The sequence below is a fragment of the Bubalus bubalis genome, chromosome 16, assembly GCF_019923935.1.
Source record: "Bubalus bubalis isolate 160015118507 breed Murrah chromosome 16, NDDB_SH_1, whole genome shotgun sequence".
Taxonomy (NCBI): Eukaryota; Metazoa; Chordata; class Mammalia; order Artiodactyla; family Bovidae; genus Bubalus; species Bubalus bubalis.
The window spans coordinates 38,622,055-38,644,965 of NC_059172.1; the positions used below are offsets into that span (position 1 = coordinate 38,622,055).

Genomic DNA, 22,911 nt, shown 5'->3' on the forward strand with positions numbered 1-22,911 from the left:
TCAGCAGGGCAGACTTTATTAGTGATATCAGTACAGCAGAGGTGCCCACAGAGCAGAGGGGAGAGGACCCATGCCTGGACCAGTCCCCCCCCCTTCTGCCCCAGCAGGATCCTATGAAGATGGGGCCTGGCCTCGACCAGTTCCTCCTGCTCCACCTGAAACGTGGGGATGGAGAGCTGGGGCTGGCCTTGCTTCCTCTTCCTGCTCCTCTTCTCTCAATCCAATATTGTCACTTGCAGAATTAGATCTCCCTTCCCAGCCCCCAGGTGAGGAACCCCAGCTACTGGGGAGGGCAACTCTGGGGGGGGGTGGACCTGAAGTCTAATAATAGCCTGCAGGACCCCTCCCCACCCCGCACCCTTGAGTTCCCTGGGGCCCAAACACAAGCAGATGGAGGGAGCATGGACGGCTTCAGGGGGTGTGGGACCCCAGCCGTTTAGGCTTGAGGGAGCCCCACAGCGACTGAACGCCCCGGCGGACGGTCCACCCCACACGCCGGGCAACAGACTCAGCTGGGGGCGCCGGGAGGCAGGAGGTGGAGGCCTGGGAGCGGGCATCCAGACACTTCTGGTAGCGGAGCTGCAGAGGCAGGAGGCACAGTCACGCCGCAGCCTGCCCCAAGTGGGCGGGTGCCACCGCTCCACCACCCTCCCCACTTACCATGCACGCCGCCTGCACGGCCTCCGAGAGGCTGGCAGCATTGGGCTCGCACCAGAACATGTGGCAGCAGAAGGAGGCTGGGCCGGCAGCCATGATGAATGCAAACGTGTGGACGTCTCTGCCCACGGCCAGGAAGGACAGGAAGCGCACCCGGCACTCCCCCAGCACTGCCTCCGTCTGCGGGGAGGGGCACCAGTTGGAAAGGGATGGCCAGTCCCTCTTCCTGGAGGCCCTTCCCCTCATTCCCAGTCTTCCCCTCCATGGCAGGGCCCTGCCATACCTTCTCCACCCAGGCCTTTACCTGCTGGTGCAAGATGGTGAGAGTGGCAGGGGCCACGCTGACGTGACTTGGGGTCCACTGCTCACGGCTACTGGAGGACAGAACGGATTCCAGGGCCCCATTTATCACGTCTACCCCTGAAAGATAAGGACGTGAACATGGCACTGCTGGCGGTGGACAGAGGACACCCCAGCTCTACGCTAGACTGTCCGGCTCTGCCCAGTCAAGCCTGGGGTCTCTGTCCCATCCCTACTTCACCTGCCCACAGCCCTGGACTAGCATAGACACCCTTCTTTGGTGCACTCCTCCTTGGTTTCAGGGACCTGGCACTTTTCTAGTCTCTTCCATCTTGAATCCTAAGCTTGCTTTGCTTCACTGACTATATGTCTTCCTCCAGCCTTCTGAGCAGACTGACCCCCAAAACTCTATCCTCCCCATACCTTGCTCTCCACATTCATACACTGCAGTGCTTCATACAACTCCTAAATCAGCCCCTATAGGCCAGTTCTCGCCAGTCGTTAAGACCCCAAGATGCAAGCTTTGCTTTTGGCTTTTTTTTTTTAAGATTTCCATTTGAGCAATGTTGTCTCATGTGTCACACCACGTTATGACATTATAGTGCACTGTCATACACAGTCTCACAATAGATCCCTTTATCACCATTTTACAGGTAAGGAAACTGAAGCTTATATTGAGAAATCAGGTAATTGACCTTAGGTCACAACTGAGAAATGAGGATCTGAAGACAGGCAGTCTGATTCCAGAGCCTGGGTTCTTAGCCAGGCCTTTCCCCTGCCCCTTGTCTGTAGTCCTAGTCTCAGAACCAGAGGGGCTGTCAAAATCTTACTGCACTCAGTAATTTCTATGATTTATGCAAAAGCCAGGGAATGCAAGGTTCCTGGCTTTTAGATGGATCAACTTGCCCTTGTAACAATGTTTCCGTTAACTCCTAATGTTAACTGCCCTTAAACACTTCCACCCATAATATTTCCACCCATGCATCCATGCATCCCACTGCCACTGGTACTCAGCAGAGAACCAGGGCAGCAGCACAGGGCATGGGGCATAGGTTCTGCTCCCTGCACTCCTCATGAGCTGGCTGTGTCATCTGTGTGTGGTTGTAGTGGAGACATTAGAGTGACCGATGTCCATGAAAAGCACACACTGGTCCACCCCCAGGCCCGCTTGCCCCTGTCAGTGCCTCTGGGCTCCCACTGGGAACCAAACACGTGGGCCCTCTGAGGGCAGAGAACACGTCTTCCCCCAAAGTCCTCCCTCACCTTGGCCTTGCTCATCGTACCTCTGACTGGATCAAAGCCAAACTTCTCTCCTAAGCATGAAGTCCTCCAAAAACTGGCTTCATCTAACCTGTCAAGCTCCATATTTTACTGCTCCCTGAACTTCAAATGATTTATGTAGCATTATCAACATCTAATCTTGGCAAATGCCCAGCTAGGCAGATGGGAAATACAAAGTAAAAGAAGAGGATGCTCTCCAGGGACAGACTGTAACTGAGGGAAAGCCTCCCTCCAGAGGGCTCCTCCTCTCGACTGTCTGCGAAACTCCCAGTTCTCAGGCATCAGCGTTCACCTAGGCCCTCCTGTCTGGGAAGCCTTCCCTGCCGCAGGCAGACAGGGTGCTGCTGAGACAACTCTTGGCACATCTTGTAACTGCTAGGAACTTCTTCACACTAGGCTATGGCCATCTCAAGGACAGAAATCAAGTTTCATTGTCTGTGTGCCCAGTCCTAGCACAGGGCTTAATGACTGAAGGAATTCCAGATGTCTGAGAAAGGCAAATGGGCAAATGTACCCAAACTGGTATAATAACCCAGCAACCCAGAAGCTACAGAAGGGTGATGACACAGAAAGGAGTGGGTGGGTGAGGGCAGCCCGCAGAGGGCTCAGATGTGAAATGACACTGATGCCAGTCATGTGGAGACCAGACATCAAAGTCAGACTGCCTAATAAGCAGATGGAGCTGTGGGGGTGGCACCTGGCCCCAGAGTGGGGAGGATCAGCATGGAGGCAGGGACAACAGTGGAACTAGGTGACCTGGAAAGAGTCTGTCATATTTGGTAACAGCTCAGGACTGAAACCTGCACCCTGATGCCAGCCCCAAACTCCCAACCCCCTTTACCCTTGTTCAGTCGCTAAGTCTTTCACAATCTCCCGGAGTTTGCTCAAACTGATGTCCGCTGAGTTGGTGATGCCATCCAACCATCTCATCCTCTGTTGCCTCCTTCTCCTGCTGCCCTCAATCTTTCCCAGCATCAGGGTCTTTTCTAATGAGTAGGCTCATCGCTTCAGGTCTCAACTGTAGCCTTCCAACATACTATATAATTTACTTATTGCCTGTCTATTCTGAATAGAATGTTAGCTACTTAAAGGCAGGAATCTTGGTTTAAAGGCAGTTGTGTTCATTAACATATACCAAGAACCTAGACCAGTGCCTGGCACAAATCAGGCACTGGGTAGTCATTTGTTGATCGATGGATGATTAATGAGTGAATATTGCAGCTTCAGGAGGGGCCAATGTTAAACTTGCGCAGGTTAAAAACGGAGCATAAATAAAGCATGATAAAGTGAGTTTAGGGACTACCGTGTGAAACTCTTGGCTTCAACAGAGCAGACCTTCTAAGCTGATGGACCACAGAGGATCCATCAAGGGCTGCAGACAGTTCCTTTATTGTACTGAGAAGCTAAGTGAATGGCAGGTAGATAGGGGAGTGATGCAATAACTGGAAGAGTCATGAACTTGAGGGTAAAAGGGAGGAGGAAACAGCACAAAGGGGAGGGTGGAGTCATGAGTCCTTCCTGCTCTCCCACAAGGATCTTCTCACCTCCAGCTCCACAGCTGTGGCAGTGCCTCTGAATTAAGTCTACTCTCTGCAAATCCAGGCCTTCCTTCAACCCCAGCTCAATCCCCACCCTAAGAAGTGTTCCCTCACTGAATGTAATGGTGCTGATCATTAGTCAGCATGGTATAAGGGGAAGAACAGAGAACTGAAGATGACCAGGGTTAGAGTCCTCAGTCCACCATCTCTTGGGCTCTCACCTGAGCGTTCTTTCATTTGTGTATTTGTTTATCCATTCACCAAATACTGTTGAGTTCTTCCCAGGTGTCTTTTGGCGTGACACCTGACCATTTCTTGAAGTCTCTTTTCCTCTGACCTCACACCTGCTCCTCCACTGTCCATTAAATGTAGGAGGGGCTCACAGCCAGGCCTAGCCTGATATCCCTTCTCACAGTGGCTACCCACGTTCCAGGGTCAATCTTCTTCAGACTCATGGCTTTGATCACCTCTCTAACCCAACGGTGCCCACATTTGTATCTCTAGCCCAGTCCTCTCCTCTGTGAATCCAGCTGCCAATTTGAGTTTGCTACTCACCTTGCCAAAGACACACCAAATTGAGCATGCCTAAAATTGAACTCAAATCTCCAAACCAAAACTGGCCTCTTCCAGTACCTACTACCTTTAGAGAATGGCACCACTATCCAGTTAGTGCCAAAAGCCAGGAAGCCAGGGGTCAACCTTAAGGCCTCTGTCCCTCACCCCACATCCCACCAAGGCATGTTGACTTTAATCATCCAATAACCTCTTGAATCCACACACTCCTCTTCAGCCCCAGTACAGTGCAAGATACTCTCATTACCAGCCACAGCTACTGCAAGGTCCTCTGGAGGTCTCCACGGCCACCTCCACCTGCTGAACACCCTTCTCCACGGTATCGCCAAGGTGCGTGCACGTGTGCTTAGTCGTATCCAACTCTGTGACCCCAAGGACTGTAGCCACCAGGCTCCTCAATCCATGGAATTTTCCAGGCAAGAATACTGGAGTGGGTTGCCATTTCCTTCTCCAGGGGATCTTCCCGACCCAGGGATCAAACCCACATCTCTTGCATCTCCCACCTTGGCTGGAGAGTTCTTTACCAGCTGAGCAACCAGGGAAGTCCTCACAAAATTAAAATGATTATGACAAGTGCGCTCCAGAAAACTCTCTGATAGCTTCTTAACACTTTAGGATGAAGAACAAATCATAAACATGGCCTATGAGGTTCCTCAGGTTATGACCACTGCCAAGCTCCTAGCCTCACCTGGCACTGCTTTTCTCAATCCCTTTGAAATACTAAAGTGTCTTTCATGATGGGTCCTCACACCCAATCTTCACTCTGCCTGGAGTGATCTTTCCCCACTTTATTCCTGTCTCCATCCCACTTGGGCACATTAGATCCTATTTATTTTTTGATCTCAGTTCAAATGTCACTTTCTCAAATCTTTTCTGACTTCCTAGACTAAATGAAGCTCCTCTGTTACATAGTTCCATGCATCTTGCTACTTTCTTTCAGTAAAATGACTCAAATTGTAATTACACATTTATTTGTGTGACTGTTTGATTTAATCCTCTTTTTTCCTACCGTAATTTCCTATAACCTCCATGAAAGCAGGGCCGTGGCCATTGTCACCTCAGGACCTGGTACATGGTAGGCCTCATAGTTATTTGCTAAGTGAATGAACAAGTAAATAACAGGTACTGTGAAAATACTAGAAATATCAGAGTGAACCTAACAGTCTCTACCCTCAGTTTCCTTAACTATAAAATGGGTATCATCATAATCCAAAACTCACAGGATCCTCAAGAATTAAATGACACATAAGGAAGTACTTTACCAACACAAAGCATGTTGACAAATATGCTCACTGCTTCCTTTCTAGATGATCACAGTCCATAGTTGGTGCTATAATACCAAACACAGCTCCTGGCTGCTCCAGTGTTTTAGTCATCAAAGACCTACCTCCCAACCTAACCAAAGCTTTTCAAGAATGGGTCTCCCTATATGCCTGGTTCACACTCAGGGAAGCTAGGACCCAGAGTGAAGCTGGGACAGAGGTACAGAAGGTGGGATGCACTCTGAAAAGCAGGGTGACATCAAGCAAGAGGAAGGTCTGGTAAAAGAGGTACTGGGAGGTGGAGGAGGGGGGAAGGGCTTTGAGATCAAGGTGGTGGTCCCTGGGTGGAAAAGGACACACATACCAACAGGTTTAGCAACAGGCACATTCCCCAGGTAATAGACTTGGAACTTTTGTACCAATTCATTCTTAGGTGCTGGGAATTCCACTGCAGGAGGAAAGAAAAGGATCAATCACAGGGACAGATCTTGCTTCTCCCAGTCCCCACCACCAGGGCATGAGCTGAACACTGACTCAGCCAAGGCCCTACCTCCACCCCTCCCCGCCTCTCTTTAACCAAAGTCCCTCCACTTATTTGACCCCAGGAATTGAATCTCCATTTTTCTTTTTTTTTGGCCACTCCGCATGGCTTGCAGAATCTTAGTTCCCTGACCAGGGATCTAACTCACACCCCACCATTAGAACTATCAAGTCTTAACCACTGGACTACCAGGTTAAGTGCTGAGTCTCCATTTTACTATCACTCTGCCCAGGAACTCGTGCCTCTTCTTGGGTCCCCCCAACTTTGCCAACAAAACTGAGACAGACCTGGCAGGGTTGTGACACTGACCTTGGAAAGGGACGTCCACAAGTTTAGAGTGGTCCAGGGAGAGTCCGTTTACCAAGCAGCGGGCATTGCGCCTTTCCGCCATGATCTGAGAAAGAGAGGGGAAGGGGGAAGAGGCAGGGCGGGTCCGTCAGGGCTTCATCGCCCTGGAGCGCCCCCCACTCAAAGACCCCACCCACGTCCTTGTAGAGCAAAGGTGGCAGCTACTCCAGGGTGCGAAGGGGGCCGTGCCTTAGAGCAGATCTCATGCAGGCTGGTGGCGATGTTCTTGGCGGGTGCCTCACAGCGAAACACGTGGCACTTGAGCATCTGGGTCAGCTTATCGCGAGCTACGTAGGCAAAGTCCCTGTTGGGGGAGGGGCACCTCAGTGTCTCCCAGTGCCTTCCAGTGCGGACCCTCACTCCCGCCCACCCACGACCTCCCCATCCGTCTGCCCTCGGGTCGCTGTCCTGTGGGCACTGCCTTCTGGCCGGAGGGTAGACAGGCAAGCATGCCGAGGTCGGGGAGGATGGGCGAGCACAGCGCGCAGGGAGGGGCGGGGCAGACTAGAGGGCTTGGGCGCTTTGCTGCATCTGGTCCAGGAGTGGGGAGAGGAATGGTCAGGGTAAATTAGGCATAGTACCTCTCTCTGGGTCCGGCAGCACAAGAGAGGCAAACAACAGAGTTAGGGAGGAGGGCCTCGCTCTGACTGCTGGCTGAGCCCCCACCCCGGAGCCCCGGCCCTGCTCCCACCTTCCACTGTCCCGCCCGACGCCCCACACGCGGATGCTGACGATGGGCTGGGCGTGCAGCAGGGCCTGACTGTGTGGCTCCACCAGCTTCAGCGTCTCATCCTCCAGCTGCAGCAGCAGGTCCTTTCCCTGCAGGCCCAGGAAGCAGATGCTCAGCGGTGCCCCAGCCGGGAAGGTGACTGATCTTTGCCACTTCCAGCTCAAGGGAGGTGAGCCACCCCTCTAGGGCCCTTTCTTTGGTGTGGGACCAGCCACCCTGCAGGCTTCAACTCTAACAAAGCTCACACCTTTCATCACCGATGTGACTCCTTTTATCAACCCCATCGCTGTTAGGCAACCATCTCCTGATCAGGAGTTACACTTCCATCTTGCAGACTTGCCTGGTGGGTCTGCACCCACCTCCCCAGCCCTGGCAGAGGGGCAGCTTGGTTCTCCCAGCTCTCCCAGTTTCTGCACTTCGCCACCACCCCGCCACCCTGCCAGCTCACCTCGCCCCAGCCCCCAGACATGGGGTCGTGCAGATTGTTTTTGTGGTAGGAGAGCTGACGGATGCAATTGTTGACTGCCACGCTGCTGCGGCCAGGGGCCAGCTCCTCCTCGGTCATCTCCACCCAGCCTAGGGAGCGAACGGCGAAACACTGCCAGACACAAAAGAGGGGGTGGGAGACAGAGGGTCTGGTCTAAACCCAGAAGAGCCCCCAGCCAGGACACAGGGCACTCTGCTGAGACCAGAGGAGTTCCCGACTCAGAGCACGGCGGGTGAGAGGACATAAGAGGCTCCACAAACAGGACAGAGTTGTAGGAGGGCTGATGGTCTCAGAGGAGACCCCTAGGCAGGAAGCACCTGAGCCCAGCCAAGAAGGACCCCCTGCCAAGACACAGGGCTGCCTGAGTTATAAACTGAAGTGCCTCCCGCTGAGACACAAGGGTCTGTGCTGAGAGTGCAAGAGCTGAGGACCTGCAGAGCTGTACTGAGACCAGAGAGACCCCAAAACCTGACCCGAGGGTGCTCCTGTTCACGGGGGCCCAACTTGGGCACAGGCATTGCCTTGAACACACCTTGATCCCTGGATTGGCATTCCGTGGGGGCAGCTTCTCCTCCTCTTGGGGCAATGGCTCCGGGCTGGAGGCAGATGTAACACTTGGTACAGGCCCCTGAAGAGGGAGCTGTCCCAAGGCCCCTTCCAGACAGACCCATCCTACTGCCAGCCCACTCACCTGAGGCTCTGAGCTGGGAAAGGCAACATTCCCTCCTCGGGGTCCTTCAGCCCCAAATCCATTGGGGCCTCCTCACTGGGCTCGTCCTGAGCAAGGGGAGAGAGAAATCAGGACCCAAATGATGCCCCGTCTCCGGCTCCCCCATAGTGAAAGAGGTCCCCTCACTCACCTTCCAAAATTCTCCATCCTCAAAGCGTTCTCCGTGAGTGAAGCCGGTCCAGGTGAGCTAGAAGCACGAATGGGAGCAAGGAGTGGCTGGCTTATCTTGCTCCAGCAGCACCCCCCTCCACCCCAGGTCAGAACTCTCAGGCCTGTGGGCTTCACCTGGGACTCCTCTCGGGGGCTGCTCCCCTGTGATGGTGAGGCCCGGCCCGGGGGCTCCCACTGAGTGGTCCCCGTGGGGATGTGCCAGTAGTAGGTCCCTGAGGTGTCCTGGACCCTCATCCATCCAGCCGGCAGGTCGGAATCCGTCTCGAAGGCGTTGGGGTTCCAAAAGGAATCTGCCGGGTGGGGGGGTGGTCTTGGTAAGGGTCTGCCTACCTAACAAGAGAATCGTAGGTGCTATGCCCAGTCCCCTCCTGAGACCCAGTGGTGGAGAAGGGGTGGGGGAAGGGCTCCAACACAAGATTCCTGCTTCCGCCTAGAGCCTGAAGTCTGGAGTCACAGCATGGGGGGCCCACCAGCAGGGAACGTGACTCAGGTCTCCTCCTGGGCCCTGATCCTGGTTTATGTGGCCAGACAAAGGGAAGGAGGGAGGCAGAGAGAAGGCAAGGAGGTTGAGTGACCCCAAATGACCTGTCATACATATCTGTATCTCCAGAGGACACACTTACCCTGTACACACACATGCACACAGACACACAACATATACAAGCCCTACTATACACCTGTGTAGCCCCCACAAACACAAGGGTGTGCACACACAGGAGACACCTACACAGATGGCAGGTATTGCGTTCAGGTGCACACACATGTGCAGGGACAAACACACGCACACCAACTCCATCCATCCACTAATGCAGCCACCATCCACAAAGGTGTGTGCACACACAGATGTATATTCTAGCCCCTGCCACACACATGTGCAGACCACATCCACAATGCCCCCCAACACATGTGTGGGTACCACACCCACAGTGAATGCACAGACACGCAACATATGTCAACCTCTGCCACATGTGTGCAAATACCACAGACACACCTTGACCCTTACCACACACACGTGCAGACAATTCATGCACACGTGCACACCACACACCTGTGACATACCCTCCCCTCTCCGAGCAGAGCCACACCATTCCAGCCCCGCAGCCCAGCTCACACCTCCACCATGCCCATGCTCCCTGCCACCCCACCCCACATGGTGCCCAGGCACATGCCGCCCCTCACCTGGGCTACTGTCCTGCAGGAGGATGGCCAGGAAAAAGTCCTGGGAGAACATGGCGCTCCTTCCCAGCCCCTCCTGCTCCACCCTGCCTCCTCACAGCCCCTCCAGCCTGGCCAGCTGGGCTCACAGCCTGGTGCTGGGCTGCAGAGAGAAGCTCATCCCGCCCACTTCTCACCAGGGCAGAGCGCCTGCCAGGCAGGATCCTCCCCCACCTGGAGCTCACCAGGGAGGGGCCGGGACCACAAGGGAAGGGAACCCCCTTGGAGTGGGGATGGAGGGTGCAGCTCGTGAGACCCCAGCCTTCCCTGTTCACATCTCTTCTTTCTGATCCTAGATCCCCTCCCCCAATCCTGAATCTCCATCCCACCCCCCACAGCGGTCACCTCAGTGACACAGTCAAGCCCAGCCTTAGGGACAACAGGAGGCTCAGCCTCGTGGGAACACCCCAGCCACCTGGGGCCCTGCAAAGCCTAGAGCTCTCCCTGCAAACAGGGTGTGGCTTCCAGGCTCCCAGGGATCCCGCCCCTGCCCAGAATCTGCCAAGCAGTTCAAGCGAAGAGTGGGCTTCAGGGGCTGGGCCCCAGCAAGCTTGAGGCTGGGCTTGGGGCTTCCCAGCACCAACCCCCCTCACCTGCCAGGGCCCAGCTAGGCTGCAGCGTCTCCTCGGCAACCGGAGCACCAGGACCGGCTGGGAGCGCCTAGACTGCTGACGTGCTTCCCGTTACCAGGGAAACCAGGAATCCTGACTGGTCCAAGAGGCAGCACTGAGGGACAGGCAGTCAGTCCCCAGACTCAGGCTGCTGGGCAACCAGGCAAGGAGGGCTGGAAGTGGGCGTGGCTACACCAAGGTGACTGCGTACCTGATGCGAGAGTCACTTTGGCAAGGTGCCTCACCACCCTCAGCTTCCAATGAAGTGGCCTCAGAGAGGAGGGGCTCTTCTTGCCCATCCAGCCTCCAGGTACCCGTTACTGCCTCCTTCCCCCCAGCCTCCTCTCCCCTCAGGCCCCAGGGAATTAGAATGCCCGTGTTTCCCTGGGAACCCTCCACTGTCTTCAGGGCTTTCCCGCCAAACCTTCCAGGAACACCGCACCCAGGACAGCTGTGTCCCCCAGAGCCACACCCTTCTTCCTGAAGGGTCATATGCCCCTGAATCTGAGGACCAGGTCACCTCTCCTGACTGAGTCACACACACCAATCCATCTGCCATCCCTGTCAGTCGGCACCTTCCTGCCTCAAAGAGCTTTATCCTTCCGATCTGTCCTGGAGGGGCCGCTCTCCCCCCGGACCATCTGGGAGGCCCTTCTGGAGCTTGGCACATCTCCCTCCGAGCACAGCCCCACCCCAGCCCTTGCTTCCACGAGCACACACTTATTTAGAAACGCACACTTTCACTCCTGCGCCAATTCATTCAGGCGCTCCCCCCACGCACTCAAAGGTTCATGTATCATTCACTCATCCACACAGGCCTCCTTGGCTAAGCCGGATGTAGTCACCTGCGTTCCCTTTCCCCAGCCCTACTCACTCCCCAAGTCCAGCTAGGTCACTGCAGCAGCCTCCCAAGTTGGTCTCCCTCTTGCTATTTAGCCCTTTCTAATCTGAGCTGCATGCTACAGCCCAAATGACTGTTCCAAAATGCTAACAACCTTCTCTCCAGTTGCATACTCTAATTGTTTTATCTTTGCCCCCAGGACAGAACCCAGTTCCTCCACCGGGTTTGTAGGACCTTAGGAGCCCCTACTCACCTGCCTCTCAGCCTTGCCTCTGACCACTCCCCTCACCCCTGGTCTCTCTCCCTGCCTGGGACATGCCCCATATACTCTCTGATCCCAGCCTCCATTCCCTCAAACTTCACCTGGCACCACCTACTGGGCATCAGTGTAAAGGTCCCTTCTCAAAACTGACCCACCCCTGGTTCTATTACCATGCTCTTCCTGCACCTCCCCAACCCCAGGGCTCAAACTACCTGTTTGCTTCTGTCAAAATACTAGACTGAGTGCTATAAGGGCAGGAATATCTGTCACTTGTAGTATGTATTCTCAGCATTTAGGACAGGACCTGGCACTGAGTATGAACCCAACACAGGTAGGAAAGTTCATTCATTTATCATTCGCTCATCATTTATCCATCCATCCATTCATTCACTCATATACTTCTGCATTCAATTAACAACCTTGTGGAGATCCTAGGGTGGGAAGGAGAAAATAATGTTTGCTCAATTCTACCACATTCCTACAGGAGACCAGATCTCCTCTGTGGTCTTCCTGGTCATAGCAATAGTCATAAGAATGAGTAGGCAGTGATGCAGCCTATTCCGAGATTCTCGATTTCCACTGCCTCCAGCAGACCTTGATCCTTACCCATCCTCTCACCACACCAGCTCCCTTGCTGAGGTCACTGCCCGCAACCGGCACACTCTTCCCAGCTCTTGAGCAGTTCTGTCCTCCCACTCTCAGAAGGCTCAGAGGAGCGACCACCATAGTGACCATCCAGGGACCCCAGAGCATCCAGGCTCTCCATTGTTTGGCCCCTGATTGACACCCCCTGAGGCAGAGGGTGCAAACAAGCCGCCTGCAGACCTGTGTAAGCCTCAGATAGATTTTGTTTGGCCTGTGTGGTACTTTTTTAAAAAACAGACTTGGTTGCTATCATTTAGAAATTGGGATGTTTCACATCGACATCTAGTTTTCAGTTTCCCTTGAAGAACTGGCTCCACTAAGACAACATTTCCCCACACCTAACCCTATGAGTAACCAGCTGGAGTGGAGTAGCAGCAGTTCCCTATAAAGGGGATCTGGGCAGTGATCACTGACGGTTGCTAACATCCCTCTAAAGACAGGCAATTAGACTTTGTCTTTGGTAGAAGTACTCAATACCACCTGTGAAGTCTCCTTTTAAACAAAATACAAACAAAAACAAAAACTCTGAATTTGATGAAGGCTCTAGAACTCACTGCCGATTTACGGGAAACCCAGGGGAAGTGGAACTTGTTCAAATCCAGAACATGGAAAACCCAGGACAGACAACACAGTGGCTTCAATTAAAACAACAACAAAACTTTGAGCAAAATTGAGATGGAGGGATAAAGTACAGATCAAAGGAACCTTTGAGACATACCAACCATCAAAAGGTCAGTTCCTATTTGGATACTGATGAAATGAATCAAATTTTAGAAGGGCAGGGAGCACATTCATTAGACAATGGGAAATGTCAACACTGACTAGATATTCGGTGATATAGAGGAAGTACTGTAAAATTTCTGTGGACATGATTTTAGTAGTTCGGATTTTTTTTGGTGGGGGTGGGGGGCAGGCAGGAGCATGCATGTAGGATCTTAGTTCACAACTAGGGATGGAAACTGTGCCCCCTGCAATGGAAACACAGAGTCTTAACCACTGCACCACCAGAGAAGTCCCTGGATTTTTAAAAAGTGTTTTATATTTCAGACATGCACGAGTTGGGAGACGTCTCTAGTGGTCCAGTGGTTAAGAATCCACCAGCCAATGCAGGGGACATGGATTCTATCCCTGGTCTGAGAAGATTCCACATACCACAGGGCAACGAGGCCCATATGCCACAACTACTAAAGCCCGAGCATTCTAGAGCCCATGCTCCATAACAAAAGAGCCACAGCAATGAAAAGATGGAGCACCATAACAAGAGAGCAGCCCCCACTTGTCTCAACTAGAGAAAGCTCACCGCAACAGCTAAGACCAAGCGCAGCCAAAAATCAATCAAGATAAAAAAAAAAAAAAGAAATGCATGAGTGAACATTTACAGATGTATTTGCTTCAAAATAGCCTAGGCTGGGGCCCAGGAGTAGTAGGTGGGGGTATGGATGCAACAAGGTTAGCCATGTGTCGATAATTGTTGAAACTGGGTCATGGGTAAGTCAGGTTCATTATTCTGTTATTTTTGTATATGTCTGAAAATGTCCATAGTAGGTTTTTTGAAAGGGGATGGCATGCTGCCCTTCACTCATCTGAACTGCCTGTTCTCTGCCAAGGTTCCCCAGGCTGGTTCTGGGTAAGGTGCCTGCTGCCTGGAGTGGGAAGAGTCTGCTCACACTACCATCCAGCACAGGCTTGCGGCTGCAGCCCATTATCTCTGCCCTTTGCTCCTCAGCTCTATCTGCATCTCCATGTGACACTAGCAAATGCAGGGACTCAACTTCTTTAAATGGGACCCATTGAAGGATCAATCCTTGGAGTCTTAATATCTATCCCCCCATCCCAACAAAGCAGTCTCTTCTTCTTCCTTTGTTTCCTTTTAGTCAACATCCTCTTCCTAACAAAACATTACTCTTGCAACATCCAGTGTGGTGCTCTGTACCTAACACTCCAATCCTTCCCAACAGACCTCTGTGGGGAGCTGCTGCCTGTTCAAAACTGCCTAGAGGGCACCTGGATTTGTCCAGCTGTATGCATCAGTAACAGCGTAAGGGCCCAGAGCTCGGGTTTGCACTTGGACCTGGTTTTGATCCCAGTTCTACTGTGATCTCAGACTGTGGGTGACCTTGAAAGTGGAAGTCGCTCGGTCGTGTCCGTCGCTTTTCGACTCATGGACTGTAGCCTGCCAGGCTCCTCTGTCTATGGAATTCTCCAGGCCAGAATACTGGAGTGTATAGCCATTCCCTTCTCCAGGGAATCTTCCCAACCCAGGGATGGAACCCAGGTCTCCCGCATTGCAGGAGGATTCTTTACCATCTGAACCACCAGGGAAGCCCATGGGTGACCTTGGGAGAGGACTAAATCTCTCCAGGCCCATTTTTTGTCCCCTGTACTATGGGCATACTAATGATATCTACCTCCCATTGGTGTGCAGATTTAATACCATAATACTGAGCAGAGAGCCAGTACTTGGTAAGTGCCTCATAAACAGACCAGTCCATCATCCATCGGGGTGGGTGATGGAAAGGTCTATCCACTTGTTCAAGCACTCTCCGTATGTAGGGACATTTCTTTCTGGAAAAGCAGGGCATGGCCTGCTGAGGACTGAGGACATGGGCTTGGTGACCCCCACCCAGGCGGACACTGGCCTCTGTACGGAGGGACCCACCTTCTGCCCTCTCTCCCTCCCACGTTCCCCACATCAAGCTGCACAAGGTACCTGTGTCCTCCGGGGAGCCATAAGAGGGGCTGCCCTGGGATAAGGTGGCCCAGCTCGAGTCCTCGTCGCTGGCTGCGCTATTCCGCATGCCAAACAGGAGGCTGGCGCTCTTGCTGTGCTCTCGGGGGCCGTCTGCTAGGGCCTGGGGCCCAGGGGGCACCTCCGCGCTCTCCAGGGGCTCCGGCAGCCCTGGGGGAGAAGATAAGTCCTCCTCCTCTTCCTCCTCCTCTTCCTCATCATCCTCCTCGGCCTCCCCCGCCGCCTTCTCCTCTCCCTCGTCCGGGCCCTGCTCTTGGGTGCTGATGATCAGGCCGGGTCCTCGCGGCCCTCTGTTGGCCGCATTGTGGGCGGAGAGCTCCAGCTCAGAGTACAGATGCATCAGGCCTTTGGGGCCTAGGGGTGCCATCTCGGGTTCCTGGCTGGCCTCCTCAGCCAGGGTCAAGGTCACATTGCGGTTCTGGTCGCGGTGGGCTGTGGCGGCCCGCCGGAGCTGGTTCTGGCCCTCCTTTAGCCATTTGGCGTTGGCAGGGCCTGGCTCGGGCCCACCACCCTCCCCCATGGCGCTGCGCAGATCCTTGGGTCCCACGGCCGTGGCCTGCAGCTTGGCGTTGAGCAGCTGGTTGTGGGCAGCGTGCAGGGGCAGGGGCAGGCTCAATGCGGGGCCTCCGTGGCTGTTGGCATTAATGGCCGACTGGCTCAGGGATGATGGAACAGACATGGCCTCAGCAAATCCTGCAAGCGGGGAGAGGAGACCATGCTGAGCCTCCAGGTCAGCATAGCAACACCCCTGCTTCAGCCCCAGGCCTGTGCCCTGCACCTCCTCACCTCCCTGCACTCAGTAGGCCAGCACATACCACTGTGTCCCAGGAGAGTAACTGGGCTCCGCTCTGTCCACCATCACCACCACACCCACTCAACAACCACCTGCAGTGGCCAGGCCCAGGCCAGGTCCTCCCCATCCCCAACCCCCAGCCCCGAGCTGCCAGGGATAGCACAGCCAGCCCCTGATTTGCCCTCACTCCCAATGGCAGAGACTCCATAACAATGGCTCTCTGTGCATCCCCACCCCCAAGTCATCCAACTGGGGCTTACTGTACCAGGAGTGCTGCTGGTGAGGAGCTAGCTCCTGTGTTCTAGACACTGGACACTGCCTGCTCCCTGCCTCCTGCCACACCGCTACCCACAGCCCCAACACAGTGAGCTCCCTGGGCTCTGGTGCTCTCATTGTAAATCACTGGGCCCAACTGGCCCCCAAGTCCACCTTGTATGAGTGACCGGGAAGACGAGAGAATGAACTGCAGACCAAGCCCCCAAGGGCAAGGTCCTGAGCCCTCAGGTCACAAAACAAGGGTCTTGAGCTCCAATTCATGGCTCCTTTGACCAGTTGAAGCTGCATTTTGATGACTGTTTCTATCAAGTATCTCACCTCGGGTACCACTTCCTCTGCCAGCACCTATAGTGCTTCTGGGTCACTGCAGGAGCCTTTGATCCGGACCCCCAGCCCCTCAGGTCTTTGCCTAAATGTCACCTTTTCAGGGAGACCTTCCCTGAATACCCTAAGACTGTAGGCTCCCATGCCCCCTCCCCGCCGTTCCCAAACTCTCCCCAGCACCAGTACCATCTAACAAGCTAATTTATTATTTACTTGGTTTAATGACTGCCTTCTCGTGACTATAATTTGAGTTCCATGGTGGTGAGGATTTTGCCTTTTTTTTATTCAATGCAGTATGCCTACAGCTTAGCTCAGTGCTGACACAAAGCAAGAACTCAATAAATACTAGTTGAATCAATGTATGAGTCTGCCCTCCCATCTCGCCTGGCCCCACTGAGCATCCCCTCTGCCAGTTTCAGAAAACACACAGTGGTCACGTTACTGTGTGTCAGCCACTGCTCACGGTGCCCCAACCAAACTCCACCTGCTCTTCTGGTGAGGGGCTCACCTGTTCCTCAGGGACAGTCCACCCCTCCAGGCCCCTGAACCCCCTCCTGCATCCTCAGAAGCCCTTTGTGGATCACCTTCTCCACCTATCAGGCTTCCCAGCCCATCACCCTAATGATCGATCCCACCCTCAGAACCCCATTCCACCCTCCCCATCTCCCTGACCTTCCACTGGAAGCTTCTCCCCTTCTATGACCCCTTTCTATGCTCACTCCCTGGATGTCCCCCTCACAGTTTGTTCGCCCTCACCAAATTACTCAATTTTCTCGCATCCTGACCCTCTTAGACAGCCCCTACCACACTCTCCTCCCCTCCCTGACAGCCTGACTCAGTTCTTTCTTCCTACCTGACCTCCCCCAACAGGCAACTGACCCCACTGTTTGCCCCCAACGCACACCTTCCTCTCTGATTCTCACTGCACAGTTCTTTCTCCTCAATTTCTCACCTGAGCGCTCTCTAGCTCCCTGTTCACCCTGAGCTCTTTGTCTCCCTGAACCCAGGCCCTCAGTTCTTTCTGCCTCCTTGGCAGAGCTCTCAACCCTGAGCACTGGCTGCAGGGAGGTGTTTAGACTGCCCGGCAAGGCTTGGCCATCTCCCAGGTGCAGTGCCCCGCTTGCGAGGCGGGTGCCATAGCTCACCTCTCTGTCATTTCTAGCTCCTCAGACCCTAGCACAATGCCATGCACACATCTGTGAAAGAAATGAAAAACGGTTCCTGTCCACGTGTCTGCTTCCCACGTAACTGACTGCTGGTCCGCTCAGTATGGCTTCCCCTGGGCAATGAGAAATCTCGTGGCCACTGGCACCAACAAGAAAAATAAACGGCTCTGCCTCTACCCAGAACCACAGTAATCTTCCAAAAATGGAAACCAGATTGTGTCACTCTCCAGCTCAAAAAATTAGATGGCTCACCGCTGCCTTTAGGATAAAGTCTGCACTCGTTAGCAGATCACCAAGAGCCTCCTTGAGCCAATCCCTGTGACCCCTCGGACCCTCTCCCCATCCTGCCTCCTCCTCAGCTTATGCCCCAGCCACAGGAACGTGTCACACCCACCTAGCCCTGGCTCTTTGTTTACACTGATCTCTTGGCTTGGAATCCTGTCTCCCTTTGTAAGGACCTCTGATCAGGTTTCAAAACCTGGCTTAGCCATCGCAGCTCCTAAGCAGTAAGTCTTTCCTGTTTGGTCTCCTCTCCCCTCTTCACGTGCCCATTCCCTCCTCTGCGTCTCACCATGCCCAGCACCACCGCATTCCAATGGAACATCTAAGACTGTGTCTTACTCCACACTCCATGACCAAAGAGAGTGTGCTGTGCGTCTGCAGAGGAGGCCCCTGGTCAGGATGGAGGGGTAAGAGGAACTAAGAACCAGGTAGCTCAGAACTAATTGGGGATACACACTGAGACAGGCTTGTATGGTCCCACGGGCCGGGGAAGGAGAATCAGGGAGGGTGGTGGAGAATGCTGAAGGGTCCCTGAGAAGGAAGCAGTATGGGGTCCCAGGCAAGAAAGGTCTGAGATCTAGGAAAAAAGGGGGACGGCTAGCTTAAACTGACATCCTCGCTCAAAGGCTGTTCCTCTGAGTTTCAGGAGATGAAAGACCCCATGACTGCCACGCTCGGAGCATCACAGGGATGACGGGCCCTTCTCTCAAACAGGAGTGTGTGGAGCCAGGTTTCTCAGTATTCGGGACCAATCTCCTTGGCATCTGGAGCTGTGGTCTCAGAAGGGCACATGCCCTGTGAGGCTGCAACACTGAGGAGTCAGGGTGACTTCAGGACACCCCTGCCCATCTGCTCACGGGGGCAGAAAGCACTGGAGGAGGGAAGTGGGTGTTCTGCTGTGAGTGCTGAAGCCTGAGTGCCTGTCCCAAGAAAGTGCGGTCACCTTCCCTTCATTTCTTAAGGTCAAAGAATGACCAGTTGCTCAGTATCTTCAAGAGGGGGCAAAATCCAACCTCTCCCCTCCTACTGGTACTACTCACACCTGGGACCTCTCCAAGGATGGAAGGAGCCACTTGGATTCTGGCTCAAAGCAGGGAGCAGGCAGGTCCTCAGGTGAGGAACTAAGAGTGGCCACTAAGCCTGAAGGGGCTGACAGGAGACCACAGGGGTAGGGAATGAATCCTGCTCAAGGTCAATGGTTTTTTAGCCTGACTGCTTACTGTATGCCAGGCACTGTGTTAGGCATGGGGGAGAGAGAGATGAATAATAAAGAAATGGCTCTTCCTTGATGGACTTCAAGGTCTATCAAGAAACAGTCGTTGAAGAGCTCATTACACTGTAGCATAATGGCACTATCTAACCCTCTAAGCACTCTGTATTTGTTGAATAAATGATTGAGTATTATGATGGGAAAAGAACAGGGCACTGCTGCTGCTGCTGCTGCTGCCGCTAAGTTGCTTCATCATGTCCGACTCTGTGTGACCCCATACACGGCAGCCCACCAAGCTCCTCTGTCCCTGGGATTCTCCAGGCAAGAATACTGGAGTGGGTTGCCATTTCCTTCTCCAACGCATGTATGCATGCTAAATCACTTCAGTCGTGTCTGAGAGGATCCCAAGGTTTACTTTAGCCAATACATCAGCGAAGACCTGCCTGAGACAAGAACATAGCTCTCCTTGGACCAACCCCTTCATCACCCCTCTCTCTCAGAGGATAACACCACCCTCCCCCACTCCTTATTCATTGAGGAAATGGGAGCCATCAGCCAGAGAACATCCTCAGGCCCAAAAACTTACTGACTCAGCATCTATTCATTTCTCTCCTTTTCTCCAAAACCAATTGCTTCACCTGTCATTTAAATTCTTCCTTTCATGCCTTTCTAGGAATTTTTTTTACCACTGTTGATCCATTTTTTCTTCCATGTAGTCAATGGCTCCTCAATGAGATCCACTATCTCCCAACTTAAGCACAGAATCTTTCCCGACCTGACACCATGAACTTCTTGAAAGAGCTGTCTTTACTCACAGTTGCCATTTCCTCACCTGGATCTCACGCTTCAACTCTTTCCAGTCCTGCTTTCACTCCCAACACACCTCAGTAACAGCTCCTTCCAAGGTCAATATGACCCCAGTGTCATTTACTGCAACAGACGCTTTGGAGTCCTCATCCTGGTTGTACTTTTGGCAGCATCTGACACCATGGCCTCTCATCCAGCTTTCAGCCATGGCTTTCACGCACTGAATCTCCTGATTTTCTTCCTACACTCTCGATACTGTCTGATGGTTTCTTACACTCCTTTGCTGGCTCATCTTCCTCTGCTAGAGTTTCTCATGGCTTATTCTCATGCTGTTTTCTCATTCTCACCCAATATTCAATACAAGTATTCATTCATGCCCATAATTTCAGTTGCCCCCTACAGATGATTTCCAAAAGTATACCTCCATTTCAGAACCTTCATCTGAGCTCCAGAGAGATACATTCAACTTTCTACTCAATATCTCTAGCTGGATGTCTGAAGGGCCTCTCAAACCAACATACTCACTCATGTTTCTCTCCCACACCCTAACTGGTCCTCTTTCAGGATCCTGGCTCATGGAATAACATGACCATCCAACCTGTTCTATAAACCAGAAGTAGGAATTCCATCCTTGACACCACCTTTTCCGTCTCTCCCCATATTCAATCTATCCCCAAGAACCGACGATCTTTTATCCAAGAAAAATTTCTGGATTTGCTTGACGTTCTACATCTACTACTATCAACAGTCCACACCAAGGACAAAGGCTTTATGATCAAAATTCTTAACATGGTCTAAATTGTCCAGCTCAGCCTGGCCTCTACCTTCCTTCCACATTTGGCACTTTGCTGTCCAGCATCACTGGTCTTCTTTTGATTCCTTGAGGACATCATGCTCTTTCCTTCCATAAGGTATTTACACACGATTCCCCTTCTGCCCAGAACTCCCTTTCCCTACCCTCCCAGCTTAAGTCCTACTTATCCTTTACTGCTTAGTTCAAATGTCATGTTCTCAGCCTTCCTCAGTCCTCTCTCCCTACCCTCCAGTACAGTTTAGCTTGTGCTCCTGTGTGTTCTCAAGACACCATTCACCTTTCCCTTCAGTGGTAATTATTATATCTGTAATTTTATTCTTATCTGACTTTCCCCTTAGACTGTCAGCTCCATGGCAACAAGGGCATAGTGTATTTTGCTCATCATTAATCTTCAGTGCCTAACAGTACCTGGTATATACTAGGTGCTCAAAGCACACTTGTTGAATAAATAAATGATTGGATAGATTTTTTTTTTTTTAGTAAAGAAAAATTATGTTAGAGTATTAACGGGAAGTAAGCAAGAGGGTATGTTATCAAAGCAATCAAGGAAAAAAGGGCGTGTGTGGCCTAGATTAAGTTTGGCAGCAGTGGGTGAGATGGAGTGAAGTGAATGAATTTGAAAAATAGGTAGCAGATGTGGCAGAACTTGCTGACATAAGATATAGGGTGAGAGACAGAGATTAATCTAGAATGTTGCCCAGGATTCCAGCTTGGGTAGCTGATTGGAAAGTATCCATTTCTGAGAGTTGAAATTTGGAGACTTGAGAGTGAATAAAATATGAGAAGAAAGTGCAGAATGAGAGAAGACAGTCTAGGAAAGAACCAAGAGCCTCATCAGCAACTAAAGAAAGGGGAAGGAGGCAGCAAATGAGACTGAGAAGGAGCAGACAAGGCTGAAGGAGAGAAACCTGGAAAATGTTTCAGGGAGAGTCGACACACACCACTAACACTAAGAAACGGCAAGGAGATACAGGAAAAGCGTCCATTAGGTTTGGCCACATGGAAGTCTCCAGTGACCTTGGCTTGAGCAGTTTCCATAGGTGCCAGAGACAGAAGATGGAGTGAAGTGGTTTTAAGAATGAATGGAAAGCGAGGAAATAAAGATATCAAACTGTAGAGGAGGTTCTGGCTTTAAGGCGTGTAGCCAGCTGGGGCTCCGAGGGGCTAGGAAAGCAAGAAACACACAGGCAGGTTCAAAATAGATTCGAAATATCCTCTGAATCGACAATGGGAAAACTGCTCCTAATGAGTGCTCCAGCCAGCGCTAGGCCTCCAGGCTGAGCTGGGGCCAGCCGGCCCAGGGCACACCCCTCGGTCGCCGAAGGCAACAGAATGCGGCTTGACAGATTTCAGGCCTGGGTCCCTGCAGGAATCCATGCGGCCTGTCGGCCCACCTCACCCCAGATCCCCTTCCCAGTCCTTGACCACCCCTCCCCCATCCTCTTATTTCCCTCCCCCATCCCCTACCGCCCCCAGCTCCCCGTTCCTTATTCTCGCTCCCTATTCATTCCGGAGGGGCAGCAGGTAAAGGTCGGGGAGGCAACAGCGTGAGGACCTTAGCAGAGTCGGACGTTGGAAGGAGGGGACAGGAGGGCGGTCGGAATACGCGGTGGGAGGGCCGCCCGCAGGGATGGGGCCTGGCTGGGGGACGCGGGCCGCCCTGGGGTTCGGGCTGCAGGATCCGCGGGCCGCTGGGGGCAGGGATCCGACAGCCCAGGTTGGGCCCAGTCAGGGGCAGCTCCTACCTGCGCGGGGAGGCCCCAGGCCCAGGTGGTGGAGGTGGCTCAGGCTGCGGGGCTCGGGCTCGGCGGCAGCTTCTCCATCACAACATCCCCCGCCCAGGAGCGCGCGGGCCGCGGGGCCGCGCCCGGAGCGGCGGAGGCGCGCGCGGGGCAGGGGTGGGGGAGGGGCGCCATCTTGGGCCCCTTGGCGGCCGAGCGGAGGGCCCCTCCCACGGCACCCTGCGGCCTCGAGGAGCCCGGCGCCCCCAACCCCCTCGCCGGCCGCCATCCCTGCGCCCGGGTGGGTGGGTCCCCAGGTCCCAGAGGGCTGCCCCAGCATCCGCCGACCCCCGCCTTGCCCGGCACCGCCCTCCACCAGGGGACCCCGGACTCACCCTGCGCGCCCCGCAGGGCCCTGGCCCCGCACCGCCGCGGGGCGACGCTCAGCCGAGGTTGGAGCGGGAGCCGCGGTGGCGGTGCCCGGGCCGCGGCCGCGCGGGGAGGGGCTGGAGGAGGCCGCCTGCCCGGCTCTCGCGGCAACACTCCCTGACGTCCTGGTGGTAAGCGATGAGGACAC

General features: G+C 53.6%; 1 protein-coding gene across 5 annotated transcripts; it reads right to left on the reverse strand.

Moving 5' to 3' along the window:
• APBB1 (amyloid beta precursor protein binding family B member 1) lies at positions 1 to 22,861 on the reverse strand. Of its 5 annotated transcripts, none has more exons than XM_044929445.2 (15): positions 22,730 to 22,861; positions 14,903 to 15,634; positions 8,733 to 8,908; positions 8,578 to 8,634; positions 8,409 to 8,494; positions 8,250 to 8,313; positions 7,679 to 7,828; positions 7,192 to 7,319; positions 7,082 to 7,087; positions 6,690 to 6,804; positions 6,462 to 6,546; positions 5,976 to 6,059; positions 941 to 1,077; positions 661 to 837; positions 1 to 579 (listed from the first exon to the last, which is right to left on the reverse strand). In XM_044929445.2, exons 2-15 carry the CDS (start codon positions 15,618 to 15,620, stop codon positions 412 to 414), a joined length of 2,151 nt encoding a protein of 716 aa, XP_044785380.1. In that variant the 5' UTR covers positions 15,621 to 15,634; positions 22,730 to 22,861; the 3' UTR covers positions 1 to 411. The 5 variants fall into 5 exon arrangements, with proteins under 5 accessions (XP_044785380.1, XP_006042164.1, XP_044785378.1 ...); XM_006042102.4 differs by lacking the exon at positions 22,730 to 22,861 and adding an exon at positions 22,359 to 22,515 and having other exon boundaries at positions 962 to 1,077; XM_044929443.2 differs by lacking the exon at positions 22,730 to 22,861 and adding an exon at positions 22,359 to 22,515.
• Positions 22,862 to 22,911: the final 50 nt, after the last annotated feature.